Source organism: Panthera leo, chromosome D3 (assembly GCF_018350215.1).
Source record: "Panthera leo isolate Ple1 chromosome D3, P.leo_Ple1_pat1.1, whole genome shotgun sequence".
NCBI classification, from domain to species: Eukaryota; Metazoa; Chordata; class Mammalia; order Carnivora; family Felidae; genus Panthera; species Panthera leo.
In genome coordinates, this window is record NC_056690.1 from 37,392,687 (window position 1) to 37,417,220 (window position 24,534).

Genomic DNA, 24,534 nt, shown 5'->3' on the forward strand with positions numbered 1-24,534 from the left:
GTGAGCTCTGCATCTGAGAGACCCTCACAGACATGCTTTACTTTGCTTATATCTTGTTTCCGTTGAGTCTGTTCCTTTAGTCTTTAAGGAGGAAAAACAAGTCCGAACTGAAATGGGGCTGACCCTGAACCCTGTCACTCATTCCGGAAACTCCCACAGGTCAAAAACACAGGCTACCCCAGAGGTTTTTTTCCAGTGGGTTGCAAGTACCCATCTTAGCCTGTAGGTGGCGCAAGGGGCATGGATAATTGAAAATGTGGAGGCAGGGGTTGTTGAAAGGAAGGAGCCAAAAGCTGAAATCCCTGAGAAGATCTGAGAGGATTATTAAATTTTGAATGGCTCTGTCATTTTGCTTCTAATGGCCCATCACATGGCTCCCTACTTCGGGTTCATTTATTTTCAGATGGCGCCCTCCCCCATGTGCAGACCTTGCCCAGCTTTTCCTCCTTGCTGCCTTTCTAGTCAATTACCGTCACCGGGCACCTGTCAGGCTGCATCTTCCCGTGCTTGCTCAGGGTCTTGCACAGCTCTCTCCAGTCCCCTTTCCATCTAATAAGCCAGGTGATAATGCCCTTCAACCTCAGAACAAGACCCTTTTCACCTGGAAAGCTTTCTTGTTCGGTGACTAACTTGCTATAATGTGTGTGATCGTACAGATTCGTTGTAATCTGTCAATTCTTGGCCTCTGCGCCCACATGATTGTCACTGGCTGGGTGTGCGAGGAATATCTTTTGGATATGACAGATGCATGCGATAGTGTTGGTCACATGTTTGTTTTCCTTCTTTTTGCCCCCAATAGATTTTAAGCCCTAAAAAGGTTGTCTGTCTGGTGTAATCACTTAACTTTCAGAGCAATATGGAGTATCCTAAGACTTATGAATAAGTGCCGTAGGCAGATTTGAAGCCGTGGATCTAAGAATTCAAAAAACTATGTTTTTTCTTCTAGTTTTAGTCCCACTTGTGTCTTGGAAGGTGATCACGATTTCCGCTGTGATGCCTGCATTCTGGGCTACGAAGGACAGTACTGCGAAAGGTACCCGGGGGGGCTGGTTACCATGAGGAAATCGCTAGGTGCCTCTGCCCCGTTGATGCGTACAGGGCGTATTTACTAACGGGATTTGAGAGGTGTTATCAGTTTGGATGGGCATGACTGATACGGGACCTGATTACTATTCCAAAACAGCATCTACATAAAACGTAGAATGAGGCAAATGGGCCCACGTTCTTTGTATTTTATGTGGCAGAAATGACCGCTATCCTTGAACAAGAGTTGGTGTAATATACCAACTTGCTGGTGTTGATACTACTGTCTGTACTTTTCTGCAGGTGCTCCTCAGGCTATCACGGGAACCCTCGAGCGCTGGGTGGCACTTGCCAGCGGTGTGACTGCAGCCCCAGTGGCTCTGTCCACGGTGACTGTGACCGCAGGTCCGGGCAGTGTGTCTGCAGGCCGGGCGCCACAGGGCTCCGATGCGAGGAATGTGAACCGAGGCACATTCTGCTGGAAAGCGATTGTGTTTGTGGGTATTTTCCCCCTCTAAACCTTTAAAGATTTTTCTCTCTCTCTCCAATGTTTCCTTGTTATGGCACCTGCAAGGATAAAGTAGGCGTGTCTGCGAGCTATCTGAGGAAATGACAGATGCACTCCGAAAGGAAATACATTTGGCATTCGTTGCCATCGGTCCAAGTCAAAGACAAGCAAACGCACTCTGAAGTTTGGAGCAGTAGAAGGAAACATGCGCCCCGCCTGGGATCCACGCTGGGCATCAGTTGTTCCTTTCTGTGTGACCCCAGGGGAGTCACTGATCTGATTTGAGGCTTAAAGGCATCGCCTGAGAATAGGGGCTCAGCACTTCTTGCTTCCCTCCCGTCACACAGGCAGAAGGGAGAATGTCCTCTGCCCATGGATGTCATTACTGCAGAATGGCTCGTGTAGATCCATGAGAAAACGTGCAGACGGCTGTGCATCAACTTCAACTTTCTTTTTCTTCTAGCTTGTGATGATGAATGTGTGGGTGTGCTGCTAAATGACTTAGATAATATTGGGGACGCCATCCTTTCCGTGAACCTCACTGGCGTTATCCCTGTCCCATCTGGAATTTTGTCAAACCTGGAAAATACAACGAAATATCTCCGGGTAGGTACTGGGAATACGGAGATGGGTAGAAAACCTATGTCACTGAGAGATGGGAGAGTCGGTGGGGACAGTATTCTGTCCTTCTGTCTGTCTGCCTCATCAGTGTGGGAGTCTCGCTCCTGGCATCTAGGCTTCCTACAGTGTGATCAGGGACTTCATCATCCACACGCTAACCTGTTCCCCTGTGGGACCACTGTGAATTGTTTGACTTGTGGGGCGCCTGGGTGGCTCACTCGGTTAAGTGTCCTACTTGGGCTCAGGTCATGATCTTGCGGTCCAAAAGTTTGAGCCCCACGTCAGGCTCTGTGCTAACAACTCAGAGCCTGGAGTCTGCTTCGGATTCTGTGTCTCCCTCTCTCTCTGCCGTTCCCCTGCTCGTACTCTGTGTCTCTCGCAAAAATAAACATTAAAAAAATGTTTTTAATTAAAAATAAATAAATAAATAAATAAATAAATAAATAAATAATAAATTGTTTGACTTGTTCCATAAATGCCTCCATAAAAATTCCTCCCCCATGGTCCTTCTGCCTTTTGGGAGAAGACAAGTCCCCTTGCTCCTCTTTATGACAGACCTTTGGATATTTGAAAGCAGCTGTCCTGATACAAATACAGGAAATAAACCTAGACGTATCTTCTTTCATGCTGGAATATGCTGATGATCAACTGTTTTCTGTAAATGTATTATTCTTTTTTTTTTAATTTTTTTAATGTTTTTTATTTTATTTTTGAGAGACAGAGACAGAGTGTGAGTGGGGGAGGGGCAGAGACACAGAATGCGAAGCAGGCTCCAGGCTCCGAGCCATCAGCACAGAGCCCGATGTAAATGTATTATTCTTAACTGGGTTTGTGGGGCACAAAAGTTTCTCTTCCCCAGAAGGTATCTAAACATCTCTGGGAGTAAATCATAGTTTTATGATTAGTCAGACAGGATCTGGGTCAAAAAAGGAATGGGAAATTAAGAAATTGGCTTAGTGGACAGCTTGCTACTGTAGCATTTTTAATTCTAAATTTTCTTCTAACATTTATTTTTGAGACCGAGAGAGACAGAGCATGAACAGGGGAGGGTCAGAGAGAGAGGGAGAATCCGAAACAGGCTCCAGGCTCTGAGCTGTCAGCACAGAGCCCGACGCGGGGCTCGAACTCACGGACCGTGAGATCATGACCTGAGCCGAAGCCGGATGCTCAACCGACTGAGCCACCCAGGCGCCCCAGTAGCATTTTTAATTCTAATTGGAAAAAGTGCAGTTCTTAATTTTGCTTAAAACCTACACGTTAGAGTTTGAGATAGTCAATTTATTGTGTCATGTGGTAATGAAAAGGATTGTCATTCCTGAATGCTGTGTTTTTAGATAAAAGCCTAGGCGTGTGTTTGTGAATCTGGCTGCTTCACCCATCTGCTCGTCTTCTCTCTATAGACATAATGGCCATAAAGAAAGGTTAGGGAACTCTCAGAGATGTTTTTTCACATTATTTCTCCTGAAATGGAAAAAAAAAATGTTTTTGAAAGGTGAAAATATTCTCCAAAAAAAAAAAAATAGAAAAAAGAAAGCAATGTTTAAATTTCTTTTCCACTCACTGTAGACCCTTTGGACTAAGAACCAGCAATTTGTTTATTTTGTCCTTTTTAGGAAGCTTTATTAAAAGAAAATACACGTAAGGACCTGGCAGAAGATCAGCTTGAAGATGTTGCAAAACAAACAGACCACCTGCTAAGGGAGGTAAGTGCTTCACACAGAAGACCCACTTTGCACCCAGCCCTTGAGAGCAATTGCATCGGGCTGGTCTGGAAGGTTCTATTAAATCAGGGCAGGCTCTTTCTCCCGGGAGCTGTGCTCCAGGTACCTTGTCATCAAATTGGTTTTAACCCTCTGCCAGTTTCTGTGCTTTAGTGGGAAGAGACTCCTGACTTAATTTCTCCTGTCACGTCTGCCGAGTGAGGACTTGGCCGTCTCTGTGCCATCGGCCTTGTCGTTCCTTCCGGTGAACCGAGGGGCGGGTGGGTGTGTGGTGTCTGTGCAACCCTCAGGCTTCAGGCCGCGTGCTTCTGACTCGTGCAGCTTGAATGTCACGTGAGCCTGTTTTGATGTCAGCAGGAATGATGTGTTTGTTCAGCCCATTCCGGATGAGTGGTTTTTAGTGACCCCCCCCCCAAAAAAAAAAATCTCATTTGCAGATGGTGAGGGAGGCCTATTGTCAAATTTATAATTTTCACTTTTGGATTTCGTGTGTGTGTGTGTGTGTGTGTGTGTGTGTGTGTATGCATATGCACGTAGACATATGTGTATAGATATGTGTACGATAGTGTATCTATCATCTCGTGCATGTTTGTATCTAGTCCCTGTCAGTATTCACACACACAATCATGCACCCTAAAGTATTAGGTTGGCCTGTTAATTTAGAATTAAGGATGATTTGGGAAGAGTTTAAGGGTTTAAATGTGGCTTTTAAGTACCTCAGTGAGCAAACATTTGGTAGGAGATGATAAGCTGATTAAAATAATTCTCTCTACCCATTAAAGAAGATTCTCTTTGGATTTTGACTAGAAAACACTTACAGAACCAGTCTGAGTTACTTCACACTCCTGAACATCACAAACAACCTTTCCCTTTACAAATGATAACGTTCCTAATAAAAATACCTGCAGAGGGCAGCTGGGTCTCTGCCCTTGGGCTGCCGGCCTCACAGACATCATGGCGTTGTATCCTCATAAGGCTGCAGGAGGTAAGGGTTAATATTACTCCATGTTACCGATGAGGCCAGGAGATGGTTAAGTACTAGGTCTCCAGCCCGACAAGGCTGATGGCCTAACACCCTGTTTGCACCTGACTGTGTTCTTAACTCCCGAACCAAGTTCTCACGGTCAGTGCAAATTAGTGAGATTTTACTTTCGAAACTCTATATACTTGCATCCTAAAGTGAATATAGAGTCTTTGCAATAGACACGCTTGGGAGTTTGTGGTTTAATAGCCAATTAGGCTCTTTCAAACAAACAAAAAAAAATCCATCTTTTCCCCCACAGACTGAGTAGTAAATTATTTCGCTAACCACTTAGTTTCCAACCCTGAAATGTTAACCTGGGCTCCCATGATGCCGTGGATAGCTTTACTCCATACCCTGGGATATATTTTGTTGCCTAAAAGAGACAACTGGAACGGCAAAGCTTGCGTGTTATTCAAAGTCACACTAACCTGAGACCTTGACTTTCTGGCAGCTCACTAGAGTGCTAACGAGTAGCCAACATGTAACCAGGGCGACTGAAGGAATCCTTGACAAGAGCCAAGACCTCATGACATTTACTGAGAAGCTGCAGAGAACTATCCAAGGTAGTGTGCTCAGTGTCTCGCCTGTGCTTATTTGGTAGGAAGGTCTCCATTCGCTTTACTCAGCGTATGAACAGATGTGTGTGACTTGTACTAGCCTGCCTAGAATCAAAGGCCTGGAATATTCCATAGTTGGGGATCCTGAGCACTGAATCGAAAGATCATAGACTTTCATTCAGAGTTTTGTCTTTTAGAAAAATGAATGCTTTCTTTTTTATTGTCTTCGTAATTCCTTGTAAGTTCCTAAGTATCAGGTGAGTATGGTGCCTCCCCATTTATTATGAGTTTGTCAAATTAGCACTTATTAAGTGGAACACAGAGGGCCCGGATGATGAGCCAAACCCCCGCAGCAGACCCCAAGAGAACATGAGATGCAGAAGGTTATTACTCACAGGTCTAGGAGGAAGTACCCACCATGCCTCGAGGGGTCACCCAAGGGGGGTAAAGGTGGGGTGCAGGCAGAGAGAGAGAGACAGACAGACAGGCCCTGGGGCATATTCTTTTATTGAGGTTTTTGGTGGAGTGCTTTGGGGTCCCAGGCTAAGGCTAGGTTGGTCAATCCAAACCAAAATGGGGGGGGGGCATTGGTAAGGCCCATGGAGGTCTTATCAAAGAGGCCCATAAGGAGAAGGCCCTGGGAAGCAGGGGGGACTTGGTCACAAGGGCTGCTGGGGAGGTCCTAACAAGAACTGACATTTGCTTGTTGACCTTGCTGGGGCTGTTATCTGGGGTATGGGCTGGCATGAGGGACTACTGTCAGTTCAAGGTCACTGCAGGCTGCTTGGTCAAACAAAATGGATGCCAAGGCAGCAATACCATGGAGCAGGAGAGCTAAACTCTCAACACCAACCCCTCTGCCCAGAATAGGAGCTGATAGGATTTGGGGCTTCAATGTATACCCACAGTATTAGAATAATTTAGTCCTGCTCAACTGGGATGTCTCATCTGGCTTTCGGAGTGCTGTTTTCAGTTTTCTGGCTACCAGAAACATATTCTTGCTTTTCTTGTTTGATTGTAGTTTAAGGATATAAAAAGTATTAAATCCAATAATAAATTAGACTTTATAGGGCAAAAGGTAAGGAAATGATTAGAACAAATAATTTGTTTGTTAAAAAGAGTAGTGTTGAGTATTGGTTCCTTCATACAGTAAATATTTACTGAGAGCTTTATGTGCAAATGTTTGTGCCAGGTGCAGGAAATGGTGAGGGAAACATGGTGGCCACAGCCCTTGCCCTCATGAGTTTATGGATACTGGGGAATACCAACATTAAATAAACCAATGATCTCAAGTTCTTGAATATTTTAATAAGGGGCAACTGGAGTAAATTGGGATACGTGGCCTGGCCTGGCCTGGCTTGGCCTGAGGTTCAACCCAATTTAGGTGAACAAAGCTGGCCTCACTGAAGAAGGTTCTAAGTTTTTCCATCTTAGTGCTGTCCACTTTGAGAGACCTGTTGAATGATTGGTGACTGTTGTCCATAGAGATTATTGAAAAAGCAGCCACTCTAAATCAGACCTTGGATGAAGACTTCCAACTACCCAGTTCTACTCTTCAGAATATGCAAAAGAATATTACATCTTTGCTAGAAGTCATACAGAAAAGGCATTTCGTGCAGTTGCAACAGAAAGCCATGCTGGAACTCAAGTAAGTTTCTAAATACCATTCATGACACAATCAATTAGAGGTAGGAGCTTGAATACTGAGAGCTAAGGAGGCATGTGGGAGCAGGGGAGGGAGAGGATGCTCTCACCGGGGATGGAATGTCATAAGAGAGGGGCACTATTGTCAAAAAAAAAAAAAAAAAAAAATGAAGAGACGGGTGCCAGCTACTCCCAATAGAGGGAGTATAATCAATGCCAGTATCTGTCTTTGTGTCATAGGTTTTGTTTTTCTTAGTGACTCTGGAACATTTCCACCTAGCACAAACAAAAGAACCTCATGATACCATATTTACTGAAGATCAAGTATAATGCAGTGAATTCCCATGGAAGCAAATATGGTCAGTGGCTGTTACTACGCTGTAAGCTCTCAGACAGATTGACGTTATGTCAGAATGATTTAGCCAGTTGTTCAAACTCTCATTAAAAACCACAATGTGGTGTGACAGATCAAAGAATTGTTAGACATGCTCACTAGGAGTTTGTATTTCCTTTCAGGCTTTTTTCTTAGTGTTTTCACAATTATTCCTTGATGTAATGTAGCACAAGCTGTGTCTCTCTCGGGTTGTGATAAATATCTTAATAGTTACACCATACGCCATCAAGACTCCATTCTCTACAGTGCAATATTTAATCTATTTTAATATATTTTGCTATTTTGAATAATGTGATGGACGTCTCAGACAAAAATCTTTTCCTACATCTTACATTATCATCTCTTATTAGGGTAGATATTAAGAAGAGAAATCATGAAGCCAAAGAATGTGCATTTGGAAGATTCCTGACTTGTGTTTCTAAATTATTTTCTAAAAGATTTAAAAACAATTCCATTACACTTCCACTGGCAACACACTGCAGAGTTGAGCTTACGTCTTTCTTCACATACGTCTTTTTTTGAGCTTATGTCAACATCATTGCATATGATTTCTGACATTGTTGATCTGTTAGGTAGAAAACAAAAGGAGGAACTTACTGTCAGTTGGCATTTGGAGAGAGAACTAGTAAAATAATCACTGGAACATTGGTGAGGGCCAAGAACTCATAACGGAATGGCTGTGAGGAGAGATCAGAGGAGGGTGGGGTCCCGGGAAATGGCGAACACGGCTGCCATCTTGGAGCACCTGCTCTGGGCTGGGGAGGGCGCAGGCTTCACTTCTCTCATCCTGTCACATAGTCATCTCCACTGCTTTGTGAGGTTGGGGAGGGTCCAGCTGGGGAGATGGGCCCAGAGATGACAGTACTTTGCCCAATATTAAACCTCCAGGATCATATGAAACCTGACCACACACCTAAACCCTACGATCTTCCAACCCAATGGAAGGAAGAACCGCTTGAGACCCAGTCCATAAAAGATGGGTGGGTGGAATTTCAATGCTCGGATCAGAGACGTGCTAGGTTATAATCATGTTTCCCTGACCCTGACCTCTCATGTGCATTCTCCCTTCACCTGAAATGTATGGCATGGGAGGGGAAAGATCTCACCAGCACCCATCATTCTTGAGGCAGCCATTCTAGGCTCAACGCTGCTTCCCAATCATCCTTAGCTCCCACTGCCTCTAGAATTACATATAAACTTCATGTATTCAATTCCAGCTCTCCTGGGGCTCCCTTATTGGCCCCACTGTTCCTGTCATCCACACATGATGTATCCTCTCATTGCATCTTCCCTCAGCTGCATATCAGAGTCAGTGGGGGAGCTTATTAAAGATGAAGATCCCCTGGAGATTCTTGGGAATCATTTGTGGGGATGTCTCTTCCACTATTACCACAGTCAGTTCAGTCGTTCATTTGTTCCTTCATCAGATGGATTGAGTCCCCAGGGGATAGGCATTGTGCTGGGAGTTGGGGACACAAAGGAGAACAGAGCCCTCCTGCCCACTAGGAGCTTGTAGTCCCAATGGGAGAAGTTCATTTTCTAAGTAGCATTTGGGAAGAAGGGGAGAAGGCAGGGTGGCCCCTCTCCCCTATTCCCTTAGGGCACCCGGCCCTCTCACCTGCTGGGCCCTCACTACACTTTTTCTGCTGTTGTAGCGCTTTTTCCATTTGCAGTAAAGTTACCCATAAGACTGCTGATCTCTCTCTTAAACTTGTAAGTAAAATCATTGCTACTAAAGATACCTTTTATTTAAAAACATTTAAGAGTTTATTTATTTTTTTAACATTTATTCATCTCTGAGAGACAGAGAGAGAGAGAGAGAGAGAGCATGAGTGGGGGAGGAGCAGAGAGAGAGGGAGACACAGAATCCGAAGCAGGCTCCAGGCTCCGAGCTGTCAGCACAGAGCCCGATGCGGGACCCGAACTCACTGACTGTGAGATCATGACCTGAGCCGAAGTCGGACGTTCAACTGACTGAGCCACCCAGGCGACCCCAAAACATTTAAGAGTTTAAAATGTGTTCTCTGGCCTTCTCTTTCTTATTTTCCATAGATAATCCCTGAATGTTTATGCCATTTCAAATTTCACAGATTATTTTATGAATTATGTATAAACTTTTCATTATGACTCTTAAAAAAGTGGTCATTTATGCTGAAGTATGGCATTCTTTTTTTTTTTTTTAATGTTTATGTACTTATTTTGAGAGGGAGGGGCAGAGGGAGAGGGAGAGAGAAAATTCCAAGCAGGCTTCACACTGCCAGCATGGAGCCCTATGCGGGACTCAATCTCACAAACCATGAGATCAGGAACTGAGCTGAAATCAAGAGTCAGATGCTTTACCAGCTGAGCCACCCAGGTGCCCCACTGCTGAAGTGTGGCATTCTCATAGGTGAGAATATTTATCACACCATCCAGTTGCTTATCATGCTTGTGTTGGGGTCCCTAAGACCATTCAGAGTTTCACTAGGACTCTAGGACTCTCCAGACTCATGGCCAAGATTTCTTAGGTGATGTATTTAGTATGCCCAGCTGGATACATAGGGGAGAAGATACAGCAGAGCCTGGAGGAAACCACGCAACTTTTCCTAAGCTCTCTCTCCTCCATGGAGGTCACAGCATATACTGTCCCAGCAATGCAAATGTGGCACCACGTATGGGATGTTTCTACCCAGGAAAGCCCATGAGAAGTTCAGCATCCAAGGTTCAAACGGGGGGCTGGTCCCATATGCACCCTCTACCAAGCACATACCAAATTCCAGACTCTCAGAAGGAAAGCAGGTGTTCAACATAAACCACATTGTTTGCACAAATGGTCGAGGCAGTGAGCCACTCTTATCAGTTAGGGATTGGTGGGAATGTTTGCAGATGCCAGCCAAGGGCCAGATTTGCCAGCAGGCCTTTCTAAGGATAGCTGACTCCTTTACTGCATGCTATCAATTATCCTTTGTAGCTGTATATCCTAGCTGTTTTCCATGCTCGTGTCCCCAGAGCTATCCAATGATACTTCATTAAAGAAATGCATCCTGTGACTACCTAAGTTTGGGAAAGGCAATGTCTACTAAGGAGAGACAAGGACTTCTCTTCTCAAAGCTTTTAGTATGCTTGCTCCTGTGTATCGAGACTCTCCAGGAGGAGCTGAGAGAATACAGCCCAACTTACTTCACCATGGCACTCTTTCTCCTGGAACCTGCTTCCAACTCATGGGGCGTTGGTGCTGTGGAGGAATATAGTTTGAGGAACACTGGCTTAACTGTATCAGTTGAAGAAATTTTGAAGGAAGAAATGAAGAGTGCTGAGTTTTTTTGTTGTTGTTTTCTTTTCAATATTTGCCAAGTCACTGATGACTATATCCCTGCATGTGATCAGTTTTTGGTGGTAAAGTCGCTTCACGGATGAAAAGTTGACCTCTGTTTTAAAATTTCATAGAGACTTTAATGGTGAGAAGTGACTGATCCAGTCCACTCTCACCGCTGTTGTTTAACATAGTGTTGGAAGTTAGCCTCAGCAATCAGACAACAAAAGGAAATAAAAGGCATCCAAATTAGCAAAGAAGAAGTCAGACTTTCACTTTTCGCAGATGACATGATACTCTACATGGAAAACCCAAAAGAATTCACAAAAAAAGCTGCTAGAACTGATACATGAATTCAGCAAAGTTGCAGGATACAACATCAATGTACAGAAACCTGTTGCATTTCTATACACCAAAAATGAAGCAACAGAAAGAGAAATCAAGAAATTGATCCCATTTACAGTTGCACCAAGAACCATAAAATACCCAGGAATAAACCTAACCAAAGATGTAAAAGATCTACATGCTGAAAACTATAGAAAGCTTATGAAAGAAGTTGAAGAAGACACAAAGAAATGGAAAAACATTCCATGCTCATGGATTAGAAGAACAAATATTGTTAAAATGTCAATACTATGCAAAGCAATCTACACATTCAATGCAATCCCAATCAAGATTGCACTGATATTCTTCTCAGAGCTAGAACAAACAATCCTGAAATTTGTATGGAACCACAAAAGACCCCAAATAGCCAAAGTAATTTTGAAGAAGAAGACCAAAGCAGGAGGCATCACAATCCCAGACTTTAGCCTCTACTACAAAGCTGTAATCATCAAGACAGCATGGTATTGGCACAAAAACAGACACGCAGACCAACGGGATAGAAAAGAGAACCCAGAATTGGACCCACAAATGTGTGGCCAACTAATCTTTGACAAAGCAGGAAAGAATATCCAATGGAAAAAAAGACAGTCTCTTTAGCAGATGGTGCCGGAAGAGCTGGACAGCAACATACAGAAGAATGAAACTGGACCACTTTCTTACACCATTCACAAAAATAAACTCAAAATGGATGAAAGACCTGAATGTGAGACAGGAAACCATTAAAACCATAGAGGAGAAAACAGGCAACAACCTCTTTGACCTCGGCTGCACCAACTTCTTACTTGACACATCTCTGAAGGCAACGGAATTAAAAGCAAAAATATACCATTGAGACCTCATCAAGATAAAAAGCTTCTGCACTGCAAAGGAAACAGTCAGCAAAACTAAATGGCAACCGACATATTGGGAGAAGATATTTGCAAATGACATATCGGATAAAGGGTTAGTATCTAAAATCTATAAAGGACTTGTGCCCCAATGTTTATAGCAGCGCTTTCAACAACAGCCAAATTATGGAAAGAGCCTAAGTGTCCATCAACTAATGAATGGATAAAGAAGATGTGGTTTATATATACAATGGAATACTACTCGGAAATGAGAAAGAATAAAATCTTGCCATTTGCAAAATGTGGATGGAAGTAGATGGTATTATGCTAAGTGAAATATGTCAGGCAGAGAAAGACAGGTATCATGTTTTCACTCATATGTGGAACTTGAGAAACTTAAGACCGTGGGGGAGGGGAAGGGGAAGAAATAGTTTCAAACAGAGAGGGAGGCAAACTATAAGAGACTCTTAAATACAGAGAACAAACTGAGGGTTGATGGGGGGGGGGGAAGATAGGGGAGAAGGGGAAGTGGGTGATGGGCATTGAGGATGGTACTTGTTGGGATGAGCACTGGGTGTTGTATGTAAGCAGTGAATCATGGGAATCTACTCCCAAAGCCAAGAGCACACTGTATACACTGTATGGTAGCTAACTTGACAATAAATTATATTTAAAAAAAGTGACTGATCCATGGTCAGACATTAGAGATATATTGGATTTACTTGTGTGTCTCCCATGTACTTTGAGTTCTTGTTGCCTGTATCACACTGCGACTTCTTACGATCATGAGAAATCATAAGAATGTTCAAGTAATTCCCGGTGGTGCTCTTATGTCAGAGTTCAAGCGTGCGCCTTTGGCAAATGTTTTCTACTGTGTCTTCAGCCAGCAATCTTGTATCTGTGAAAGCTGAGGGTGATTCACAAGGCATTTTTCCATGAACTCTTTTGAAGTTCTCCTAACAAACTGAAGCAGGAAGCTCATGGGATATATTTAATCCCTGTCAAAGTTTATACTGTCAAAATTTCATTATTCTATGTAACTGCGGATTCAAAATTGACTTACACAAGCAATTTGATAGCATATTTACAAAAGAATGGGAAAAAATATCTTTTGATTTCCTAAAGCGTGCTCTTGTATCCATGGTACAAATTAGATCTTTCTGGAACTTTGGATTTGAAGTTTTTATAAGGTCTATTTTTTAAGTCGCTGCAGAAAAACCTTTATGTCCTCTGAGTACGTTGGTAACTTCATAGCAAATCGCTGAATAGCCTCTTTTCAGTTTCTTGCCCTCCAGTAACACAAGACTACAAGCTGCCATCGCTCCCAGACCGTGGGCCCAATTTTCTGCCCCCAGATTCACAGAGATGATTTCTTTCAGTTCTTTCACTAACATATGTTAGGAAGTTAGTAAATGAAGATAGTTCGTTAAGGATAAAGTATACATATACCCTGCCTGTAGCGGTCTTAGAAAAATTACTCCTTTATTTATTTATTTATTTATTTATTTATTTATTTATTTTTAACGTTTATTTATTTTTGAGAGAGAGAGAGACAGAGCATGAACGGGGGAGGGTCAGAGAGAGGGAGACACAGAATCCGAAACAGGCTCCAGGCTCTGAGCTGTCAGCACAGAGCCCGAGGCGGAGCTCGGACTCACGGACGGCGAGATCATGACCTGAGCCGAAGTCGGCCGCCCAACCGACTGAGCCACCCAGGCGTCCCAAATTACTCCTTTTTGAAGAGGTTATGATGTGATTGCACTTACGGTTTCACCAAGATGCGGTGTGTGGGTATGCAGATCCTTCCGCTACGTTTCATGACGTGAGCGTTGTTCATTTACTCACTATGCGAATCGTCTGCATTTATCAGGGCTGCTGAAGATTTATTGTCACAGATTCAGAAAAATTACCAGAAGCCACAGAAAGAGTTGGAGGTATTAAAAGAAGCAGCAAGCAGCCTTCTTTCAAAACGCAGCAGTGAACTGCAGGCAGCGAGGGACCTTGTGAGGGAAGCAGAGGTGAAGAACCAGGAGAGCGACCGCCTGTTGCACATCGTCAGCGCCAACCTGCGAGAATTTAACGTGAGTCTTTTTTATATATAGTATATATATTATATATATACGATATATCATATATATATAGTATATATATTATACATATATCGTATATATATTATACATATATAGTATATATATTATACATATATATTGTATATATAGTAGATATATAGTATATATAGTATATATATATAGTGTATACATATATAGTATATATAGTATATATATATATAGTATATATAGTATATATATAGTATATATAGTATATATAGTATATATATACTATATATATATAGTATACATAGTATATATATATAGTATATATATATAGTATATATATAAAATTATATACTATATATATAATTTTTTAAGTTTATTTATTTTGAGAGAGAAAGCACGCAAGCAGGGGAGGGGCGGGGGGATGGGGAGAAAGAATCCCAAGCAGGTTCTGTAGGGTCAGCGCAGAGCTTGATGTGGGGCTGGAACTCACAAACCTTGAAATTGTTTCCGGAGTCTAAATCAGGAGTAGGCACTGACCGAGCCACCCAGGCACCCCTAAATGTGAGTCGTAATAAGGACAGTCTCTTTCCTTCTCAGGGCTGGGATCCAAATTCTCCTATGTAAATAATAGCATTTTTAGCTTTAAAAATGAGCCCTAAGTACTAACTTCAGCACATGGTGTCAGGCACCGACATTTGGAAGCTGACTTGCTCTTTTGAAGCATCCTCAAAGGCGATTTTTGCCACAGGATAAGACGGTGCGTGTTCAACAAGAGCAAAACTTGACCTCCACGCTGATTGCCAGAGGGAGAAGATTGCTAGACGCTGTCACTGCACCTGCAGATGCTGTAGGAGATGCTCTAGCAGTAAGTTACCGCTCAGCACAGCCACATACGGGTTCCAAAGCATCTTCACACGCCTCCTCCACATGCACAAGCGTGTGCTGTCACATAGATGCACAAGTAGCCACAATATGAATTTCTCTCCGTAGCAGTTAGAGCGTCACCGAGATGAGCTACTTTTATGGACTGCCAAAATCAGGCGCCATGTAGATGATCTGGTCATGCAGATGTCCCAAAGGAGAGCTCTTGACCTTGTCTACAGAGCAGAGGACCACGCAGCTGAACTCCAGAGACTAGCAGGTGCTCTGGACAGGTGAGACCAGACCTTGCAGGAGTCCCAGGGGTGGTGACCCATTGATAGGAGACAATAAGGACCGCTCTTTTGATGACAGTGTTGGGTCACTCTTCTTTGGTCTACAAGTGAAGACTGCTGTTTTATTCACAGGGGGAGAAGGATTTCCTCCCACATCTGGTAACATTGTTGTCCTTCTGCATAGATGGAAAAATACAAACTGAACTGGAGGGGAATTAGTACAGATGTTATGCTATGATATCAAGCCATGAAGGCCTTGTTAAGTACCTACTAAATACTCGGGGCTTTGTCAGGTTGGATGGAATGGCGATATTAATTTTTTTTAATGTTTATTTAATTTTGAGAGAGAGAAAGCATGAGCGGGGGAGGAGCAGAGAGACAGAAGGAGACACAGAATCTGAAGCAGGGTCTAGGCTCCGAGCTGTCAGCACAGAGTCCGACATGGGGCTCAAACTCATAAACTGCAAGATCATGACCTGAGCCGAAGTTGGACACTTAACCTGACTGAGCCACTCAGGCACCAACCCCCTGTCATATTTTTAAGTATCCCAGCTTAGCTAAGTACAGCAAATGAAGGAACTAGTGTTCAGCCTTATCGATGATTTATGCAGTATTGTGGTTAATTGGTAAATTTATTTCTTTAAAATTTGTTACAAATTGTAGGTAGGAAATGTCTGGCCCCACTGGAAATATCTGTGCTTCTGTGTGCTGGGTGTGTTTTGTGGAAGGAGAAAAATAAATATCTTTCCAATTTGAGGAATGCTGCCATCAAAGATTAGCTCACACAACAAAAGCAATTAAAAATGATAGAAGCTAGAATGTTGTGTGAATTACGTGCCGTGTGGAGCATTACCACCTACACATGCCATAAGAATCTGTAATAGAAAGCGGAATTTGATACTCAGCTTCTCTTTTCATCAACTTTCATTATTTCCCAAAAGAAAAAAAAACTCTCTGACTACATACATAGCTAGAACAAAACCTTTATTCTCTAGCATGAATTATAAAAGCAATTTGTTATGATAAATAAAGTTAAATAACATTATTACCTTCTGTTTATCAATTACCAAATTTTGCCAATCAAGTAGTAACTGCTAGTGTCTGGTCTGGGCATCCCTCAACTTGATAACCTTGGGAAGAAAATGAAGTGAGTTATTCAGCAGGCAAAGATACGTCAATTGTCAGATTTCATTCTCAAGATAGAGTGACCTGGATGAGACTGCACCATTACCAGTTGGCAAGTTCATAAGTGGTTTGCCCACTTGTAAGAGTGAAGTTCAGATGATTGAAATATTATCTGATCCTCCTCCAACCTCTAGTGAATTTCATTAAATCGGTGTGTACCTTTTGAGGAACAAGATTCAGCATCCTTATATTTGCTTAGGGAAGCTTTTTGAAAATTAACAAGTGCAGAGCTGGAGAGATTACAACCAACACAAACAGGGCATGGTGCCCCAGACACGCGCAGGGGGCTTGAACAGGAACAATGTTGAGGGCAGCTGGTGGAAACTGATGCTGAAAAAGCTGGGCAACAGCAATGGTCTCTGCTTTGGGTGTTCATTAAACAGTGCTTCTGAGTGTACTCATGACAAGGTAGCTACTTCTTTCAAAGACCGCATGTGGAGCTGGAGGAGAATCCTTACGTTGTTAATTCCTTGTTGATACTTTTCTAAGCGTAAGAAAGTAGGAAACCTTTAGGAATAGTGGGCAAGTTCCACTTAGTTTATACTAACATCTGTACATTTGTTGATTACGTAGTGGCCTTGGCAGTGTTAGACATGTGTCCCTGAATGCCACCAGTGCAACCCACGTCCATTCCAACATTCGGAGCATGATTGAAGAATCAGAGAAAGTGGCAAAAGATGCTCTCAAGATCGTGACAACGGCGAGTCTGGTGAGAGCTGCCCCGGGGCTGCACTAGATGCCTTCCTTTACTAGGCACTATGGGAGATTGTTCCAGAAGGTGCTGAGCAAAGACCTAGTAGCTTAAATTCGTGCTTGTCAGCATTCTTGTCTGGAGGGATCTGTTTGGCTCTGTCATCATGTGATGTAAGTTTTAATTTCTTAAGATCGTAAATACTTCTTTACAAAGACCAGGGACTAGCGATGTGGAGATGAGGAAAATCTCACCATTTCTTATAACAAGAGGATAATGCTTCTTGATACATACTTGAGACAACTTTTCTTACCTGTGGAGGAATATTCATCTAATGGTGGTTTTTGTGTTTATATATTTAAAAATGCTTTGTGTTCTTTCTCCTCAGCCATAAATTAGGACAATTTAAATTGTCCCTACATATTGCCTAGTGGACTCCCATGTCTGGAACTAGACGGGAGGCTATTTGGGTAGAGTTGCTCTCCCGTCTCCAGTGGGAGTGCACCTGCACGCACCCCCCCCCACCCCCCGCCATGTTTACTCTGTCCTGTTTTCCAGTTCTCAGAATCCCTTGCTCCCAATGGGAAAGTGGCTCTCCAGCGCAGTTCCAGATTTCTAAAAGAAGGCAGCAGCCTGAGCAGAAAGCATCAAGGTCAGTTTCTAGCTTGGACTGTATTGCTAAGCAGAGTGAATACAAACGCTTTTCTGAGCATACTGCTGGAACATTCTCCGCCCCTGGAAGAATTTGAAAGTGAACGCTTGTCACCGTGACATGCCCATTTTCTGATGTAGGAACGTCATATTATAATTTAAGTTTTATTTATTTTTAAACTTTTATTTTAGTGCTATCTCTTAATGTGCGGGCACCTCTAACCTTCCATAGGCTTGTTAAGCCTTCTTTGGTAACTAAATCCTCCACTCGTGGCTTTAGCTCATGAGCTGTCACCGTTTCACAGCGTCTGTCAAGTTCTCTTTGGCTTCAGGGCCTCCTCTCTTCATCTCACACTATTTTGCAGGTTCATGAAGAGTCGTACTGTGTGTGGTATATGCTTCTTTGGCACTTTTGCCAGGCAGAGCTAATGTAACGTTAGACTCATGGTCGCTTCTCAAGTCATTACTGAATTAAATCATAATTTTATAAAAAATACCCATGTGGTTAGTTTTTCCTTAGGGTTTCAGTAAACAATTATTTGGCACGTATCAAGAGCTATCCAGTAAGCACAACACAAAATGGCAGCAGGAATCTGCTGTGTAAGAGAAACAGAGGAGTTTTATCACATACACTTTTCACCTGAATATCTTCTAATATATCAAAAACACCAAGTCTTTTCCTGTAGGAGTAAATGGTGGGCTGTAAGCAAAGCTCATACCCCTCAGACCACTGCCATGCCCAGTACTGGCTCCCATAGCTGTATGAGCCAGGGGCATGGATGTGCACATATTTTTGTTTCTCTGTGAGTGACACTATTTAAAATTTATGTTGTCATCTCACGGTAGAGAAAGTTCCTAATGCTGGATCATAAAGCACATTAAACACAAACTCTAGCATCAGTGTTGATGGGCTGTGGTTTCCATTTACACAGCCAAAGGTATTTCACAGGCCACCAAATAATGAATTTTCTGGCAATTAAAATCTTAAGTAGAACCATCGTGTTCATCAAGGATTTTATCCGTAATTCATTTTTTAACGCTGTGTCCAAAATCAAGATGTGATTGTGTATTATGAACAGAAATATTAGAAGTAAAAGCTTTGATCCCACAGCTTTGATCAGACTTGAAGGAGGCTGAGTCTCCTACCTGCTGGGTGGCGACAGAGTGCAGGAAGGGGAGGGTCATTCCCCCAGGGAAGCATGGTGGGGAGCAACTGGGGAAGATTCCAGGGCAGGACTATGTCTGAGGTTTTATAATCCAGAGGAGAGACGTGGACAAGATTGAGGTGTGGACGGGAAGTCAGTGAGTGATCAAGATTGAGTGATTTAAACACAAGTCTTCACCTTGAGCTCTAATTTAATTGGACATGCAATTTAAGAAGAAATATTAGGAAGAAGGGCAACAAGCAAAATAGAAAAAATGATCAAGCAAGCAAAAAACACCCTTAATTTCTCTAATGAGTGATGCTAAGTCTTTTGGGAAAAATTTCAATGTTGGGGGGTCTCTGTAGAAAGCTGTTGATTCTGTAGACAGATCTGAGTGAAAAATGAAACTGTTGCCTAGGCACCTTTGAGTAGCCAACCCAAAAAAAAGGACACTTTTCCCCCTTTAAATAGGTATCACATTGGAACTGAGTAAATGGAAAAATACAGCAAAGAGATTTCAAGAGAATGCTCATACAATTACTAGGCGGACCAATGAATCACTCTCCATCCTTAGAGCATTCCCTGAAGGTAAGTGGAAAGGGGTTCTTGATTTAATTAATATTTTCTCATTTCAAAACCATTACACCTGAGCATGAGGAAGTCCTGCCATGAGTCTGATTAAGAGCCCTCGCTCAAGAGGAGACCAAGATTGATAGAGTTTTTACTTGCAGAGGAGTATGATTTGGAAAGGAAGAGGACTATTTTTGAAATAATTCCAGAATGCTTGCATTGAAATGCTAGAATTACACTCTGAAAAACAAAAGCCTTGGGAGACTTTATGTTAGCATACGAATTGCTGACTTTTAAAATGAGCTTGACACATCCCTTAAATGAAAGGGTCATTCAGAGAAGTCAGCAAGAAGGGGAATGTTCCTGCTTTAAGGGAAAATGCTAGATTCATTATAAATGTGGGCAATTAAAGAACTCTTGCTTGGTAATCTTCCTTCACGAGGCAATAAAGCATTCTAAAATAAGCTCATCAATCACTTTAATATTGATGGTTTGGAAATGCACTATTCATTAAAATTTGAAATAGGATAACTTTTTAAAAGTGTAATACAAGTGAATCCTGCTGCAATGCATTACTTACATTCCTTCAGCCTTCTCTTTTTTTCTTAAGAAGTCTTACAAGATGCCTTAACAACTCTAGAGTTCTTTCTGCTGGTTCACCTTGTAAACACGAGGATTACTGTGGGGACCTGGGCTTGGGGCGCTTTGGACTGACTTATAACCTTAAGTCATTGGAGAATTTTCTGATCTGGACAGTTCTTCCTTCCTTCCTTCCTCCCCTTCCCTCCCTCCCTCCCTCCCTCCCTCCCTCCCTCCCTCCTTTCCTTCAAGGATGCATGATGTATGTCGATTAAACACTTAAAAATATCTTTTTATTTGGAAATAATTTCAGACTTGCAGAAAAGTTGCCACAAGAGTCAAAAGAAACCTGTCTACTCTTTATTGGCCTTCTTCTAGTGTTAATATTTGTCCCATTTGTGATTGAACATTTTAAAAATGAATACTAGTGCCTTTTTAAAAAAAATACATCACCCAGATTTTCTAGAATAACTAAATTCCACCTTACTGATTGTGACCATTTAGTCTTTACTCTGCTGTTATGTCTCGTAGCCAGTTGACACTGTGGGCAGATATCACTTCCTCTAGCCTGCCACACGCCCATCTCACCTACAAGTTTAAACTCCCTAACCTTCTTATCCACACACAGAGGGATCCGAAGAAAGGTTTAAAGAATATGAGAAGGGACGGATAGAAGGGAGACCAAAGAAAGAAGTGTAGCTTATTAAACATAGAAGATGCTGAGCACATGGCAATTAGCAGGTGTTGTCATGATCTCTCTATGTACTAAAATTTCAGTACAGAGGATTGTTACCAAGATTATTTCATTTGTCCCTCAAAGGGAGCAGTAAGGCATTGTGATATGCAGCCTTAATACTGCCTTTAAAAACCGGAAGCCCCATTTTGTGTTCAGCAGCCAGTAAGAAACACTGTAACAGGTTTCCATGTAAAGTTACATTTATTGTGGTTTATGGTTTTCTCCACGTATAATCACTGAAGTGCATGCTTGCATATACATTTATTTCAGGTGTCAGAGACAAAGGAGCCAAAATCAAAGAGCTGGCCTCATCTGCAAATCGGAGCGCTGCAAGCACCCTAAAGAAGGTTGTGGGATTGAGCAAGGAGCTGTTGAATACATCAACTGGCTTGTCCAGGGTTAATGCCGCCTTACAAGAAACAAACAAACTTCTGCAGGACTCTTCAATGACCAGTACGTTACAGTCTCCCTTCCCATTAGGAGAGTCTGCATCGTGAGATTTCGAACTGGCCAGGTGCACAATGGTGTCTTGTTCACAAACAGAATTCCTAAAGAATAAAAATGCACTGATATCTAGATTTGCATTTATAAAGAAAGAGAAGGGCCTTGGGTATTGCCTGTTGCCGGTGCATTTTTCATATACAGTTGACCTTTGAACATATACAGTTGAACCTTTGAATGTGTGGGTCCATTATACAGACTCGATAAATATAGGTACTGAAAATATATTTTCCTTATGATTTTCATAATAACATTTTCTTCAGCTTTATTTATTCTTACTTTACTGTAAGAATACAGTATAAAATACAGGTAACATATAAAACGTGCTATTTGATTATCTGTGTTATCGGTAAGGCTTCCAGTCAACTGTAGGCTATTCCTAGTTAAGTTTTGGGGGAGTCAAAAGTTTTACAGATTTGCAACAGCATAGGGTTTGAGTGCCTCAACCCCTGCGTTGTTCAAAGGTCAACTGTAGTTAGCAAAATTTCAAGGATTTCATTACTAGAATATTCTATTTGATCCAGTGCACTGGTAATGAAGAACTAATTTCTCTGGTTTCCACCCTACCACCAACTTCTTTGCCACCTTGAACTTGTTAGCTCTGCTAGCTGGAAGAAGAGTTAAAGATGCAGAAACACAAGCCAGCCTTTTATTTGATCGGTTGAAGCCTCTGAAGATACTAGAAGAGAACCTGAGCAGAAACCTATCAGAAATCAAACTGCTGATCAGCCAGGCCCGGAAACAAGCAGCTTCTGTGAGTGTGGGCTTCTGTGGCTCTTGGGGATGTGGCCATCCTATAGCTGGAGCTCTTGATAACTCCAGGACTCGGGGAACTCCTGTGGAGGAGGTGACTGTCACACTGGTCTCCTGGACTTCCACTGATTCAGCTCTTATATCTCAGATTTCTCACAGCCTTGTCTGCAGTATATTTAAAACTTTATGTTAAGCATATTTACCTAAATACATACATATATTTTTTCAGGGGCAACTTACGACTTTCATGTATGTGCCTGTGCCGTGTCTCAAAAATACCTTCTTTCCTGCCCCAGGCAGTGTATTTAAATATACTACTTAATTAGTCTCATTTTCTGTGGTTTTTTTTTTTTGCTTTATTCAACATGTTTCAAAATGTTGTTAGCAAAGAGATCTCATGTCTGTATGGAGATTTATAATTGTAGCCTAGATGTATCAATTTATAACTATTAGCGGTAGAGCACGTGGTCAAAGTGTTTACATCTAAGTTTCAGTGGCTGAGTATGGTATTATTGCCATCATTTAACCAACCTGGTGTTAATAATCCGAGTACTTTTCAGAACGTTTGCGCACTATGAGCCTCATCCTCCAGGAGTCAGTCCAACAAAACACTCTAAACACACACAAATCCAGGTCACTAAATGCAAAAAACACTTGATAGCTGGAAAAGTACGAATGTGAGAAAATGTTTTACAGGCATCCATAGCACATGGCACTGGTTGTGCTCTAAAGGAGAGGCATTTCAGGGAAATAATAATACTTTCAACAAAATATGCAGTTGTCACACTACTGGGGATTTATAGAGGATAAATGTGACCTCTGGTCTCATGCTCTTCTGCCTGAACCCTTCTAGTTAAGAAAAAGTTCTGGAATCTTGAATTCTCCTTCCTTCGGGTGGCCTTGTGATTGGAAAAGGGCTGTAGGTTGACCTGGGCTCTGGTTTCTATTTATTTCAATTAAAGTTACCAAATAAATGCAAGCCTGATAGATATTTCCAAATGCCCTGGTTAATACAAACCCATAATCTTTAAAATTAATATAAGAAATATATGCAAATACTTAAATATGTAGTAAGGACAAAAATCTCTCTATAAGTATTTGCTGAATGTATAAATAGATTATCCCTTCATTTATTTGTCAGACGATTATCAAATATCCTCCCCGCGTGGTGTAAAGATGCCAAGGTGAACTGGAGAAGCTCCTTGTGTTAAGGAATTAAATCTCACATGAGTGACACTCTTTCCAACATAAGATACTCTTAAAACTTCAAGAGTGATTTTTTAGTAGTTAAATAGTTCACCAAATGAACTAATTTTCATCACCACCAGATTTCTCACTTTATGAAACCCAAAACGTGACGCATCATCAAGAGAGGAAACCTGCCAAACAGTGAAAGTCTGTTAGGAAGCAGCACTTTTGAACTCTTGGCATGCTGCCAGCATGAGTCACTAAGTGATTAGGACACTTCCCCTTTCCTTTTACAGATTAAAGTCGCTGTGTCTGCAGACAGAGATTGTGTCCGGGCCTACCAGCCTCAGATTTCTTCTACTAACTATAACACCTTAACACTAAATGTTAAGACAAGTGAACCCGATAACCTTCTCTTCTACCTCGGGAGCAGCACCAGTGTGAGTGTGTACCTGCCGAAAGCAACAATGAATCTCTTATGAACATGTATATTTTCTGAATCGGCAGGGTTTTTTTTTGTTTTTTTTTTTTTCTTTTATGAAAAAAAAAAATAGGGCCTTAGTGAAATCACTAATTCTTCTAAGGAAACTAATCAGCATTTGCTGAACTGGTGGCATCAGATTAAAACACCCAGTACAAAACTGAATGCCTACGAGGAGGACCGTGGTATTGAGGAGAGAGGGCTCTCCCCTCTGCCATCTTAATTGCTAGCTATGGGGTAGAATTTCCTATGTCTTCTGCAGCCTCTTCAGCCACTGAGTCTAGCATTGGGTCTGTAAAATCGATCTTGGTGGTGTTTACCAGGAGTGGAGGAGAGCACCCTAAGGGGCATATCCGAATTATCCAGCCTCCCCCAAGCTCTTCAACCCACCATTCTGGTAGTTCCCAGAAGGCAAGTCCCCTGTGGAAGACCACTGATACCTTTGGCTATACCAGTGGGAATGTGTGGGTCAGAACCTTTGGAGGGGGTATTAGAGCAGAAAATATTAACAAGCACAAATTCTAAAACATCTTCTTTGGAGCTGAGGTGCCGAACACATGCAAGTCTGTGATGTGGGATTTCATGGCTTCTATCTTGCTGTGTGTTTCATGTTCGTGTATTGCCTTTTCAGAGTGAGCAGATAAGTACAGTGCCTTCCCTCATGCTCCTTGTAGGCTGCTGGTGACCCCCCGGGAGATTTCTTGGGGGAACTTTATGGAAGGCATTGTGGAAGGCCATGCTGGTGGGCCAGGGTGGTGGGGCACTCATGTCCAACAGTGGCTACTGTCTTCCATGCTCTGAGTCATGCTCCAGCTCCAGGGAGATGAACATTTAAAGACAAAAGACAG

General features: G+C 42.2%; 1 protein-coding gene across 1 annotated transcript in view; it reads left to right on the forward strand.

Annotated features, from left to right (window-relative positions):
- Window positions 1–24,534, forward strand: part of LAMA1 (laminin subunit alpha 1) — a 167,872-nt gene that overhangs the window by 113,057 nt on the left and 30,281 nt on the right. The window contains exons 31-45 of the mRNA XM_042911210.1: window positions 947–1,033; window positions 1,327–1,520; window positions 1,995–2,137; window positions 3,766–3,855; window positions 5,349–5,460; window positions 6,940–7,102; window positions 13,866–14,076; window positions 14,801–14,917; window positions 15,043–15,206; window positions 16,965–17,100; window positions 17,641–17,734; window positions 19,350–19,466; window positions 21,034–21,216; window positions 21,864–22,018; window positions 23,502–23,645. Coding sequence (XP_042767144.1) covers window positions 947–1,033; window positions 1,327–1,520; window positions 1,995–2,137; window positions 3,766–3,855; window positions 5,349–5,460; window positions 6,940–7,102; window positions 13,866–14,076; window positions 14,801–14,917; window positions 15,043–15,206; window positions 16,965–17,100; window positions 17,641–17,734; window positions 19,350–19,466; window positions 21,034–21,216; window positions 21,864–22,018; window positions 23,502–23,645 — 2,110 coding nt within the window. The remainder of the gene's footprint in view (window positions 1–946; window positions 1,034–1,326; window positions 1,521–1,994; window positions 2,138–3,765; window positions 3,856–5,348; window positions 5,461–6,939; window positions 7,103–13,865; window positions 14,077–14,800; window positions 14,918–15,042; window positions 15,207–16,964; window positions 17,101–17,640; window positions 17,735–19,349; window positions 19,467–21,033; window positions 21,217–21,863; window positions 22,019–23,501; window positions 23,646–24,534) is intronic.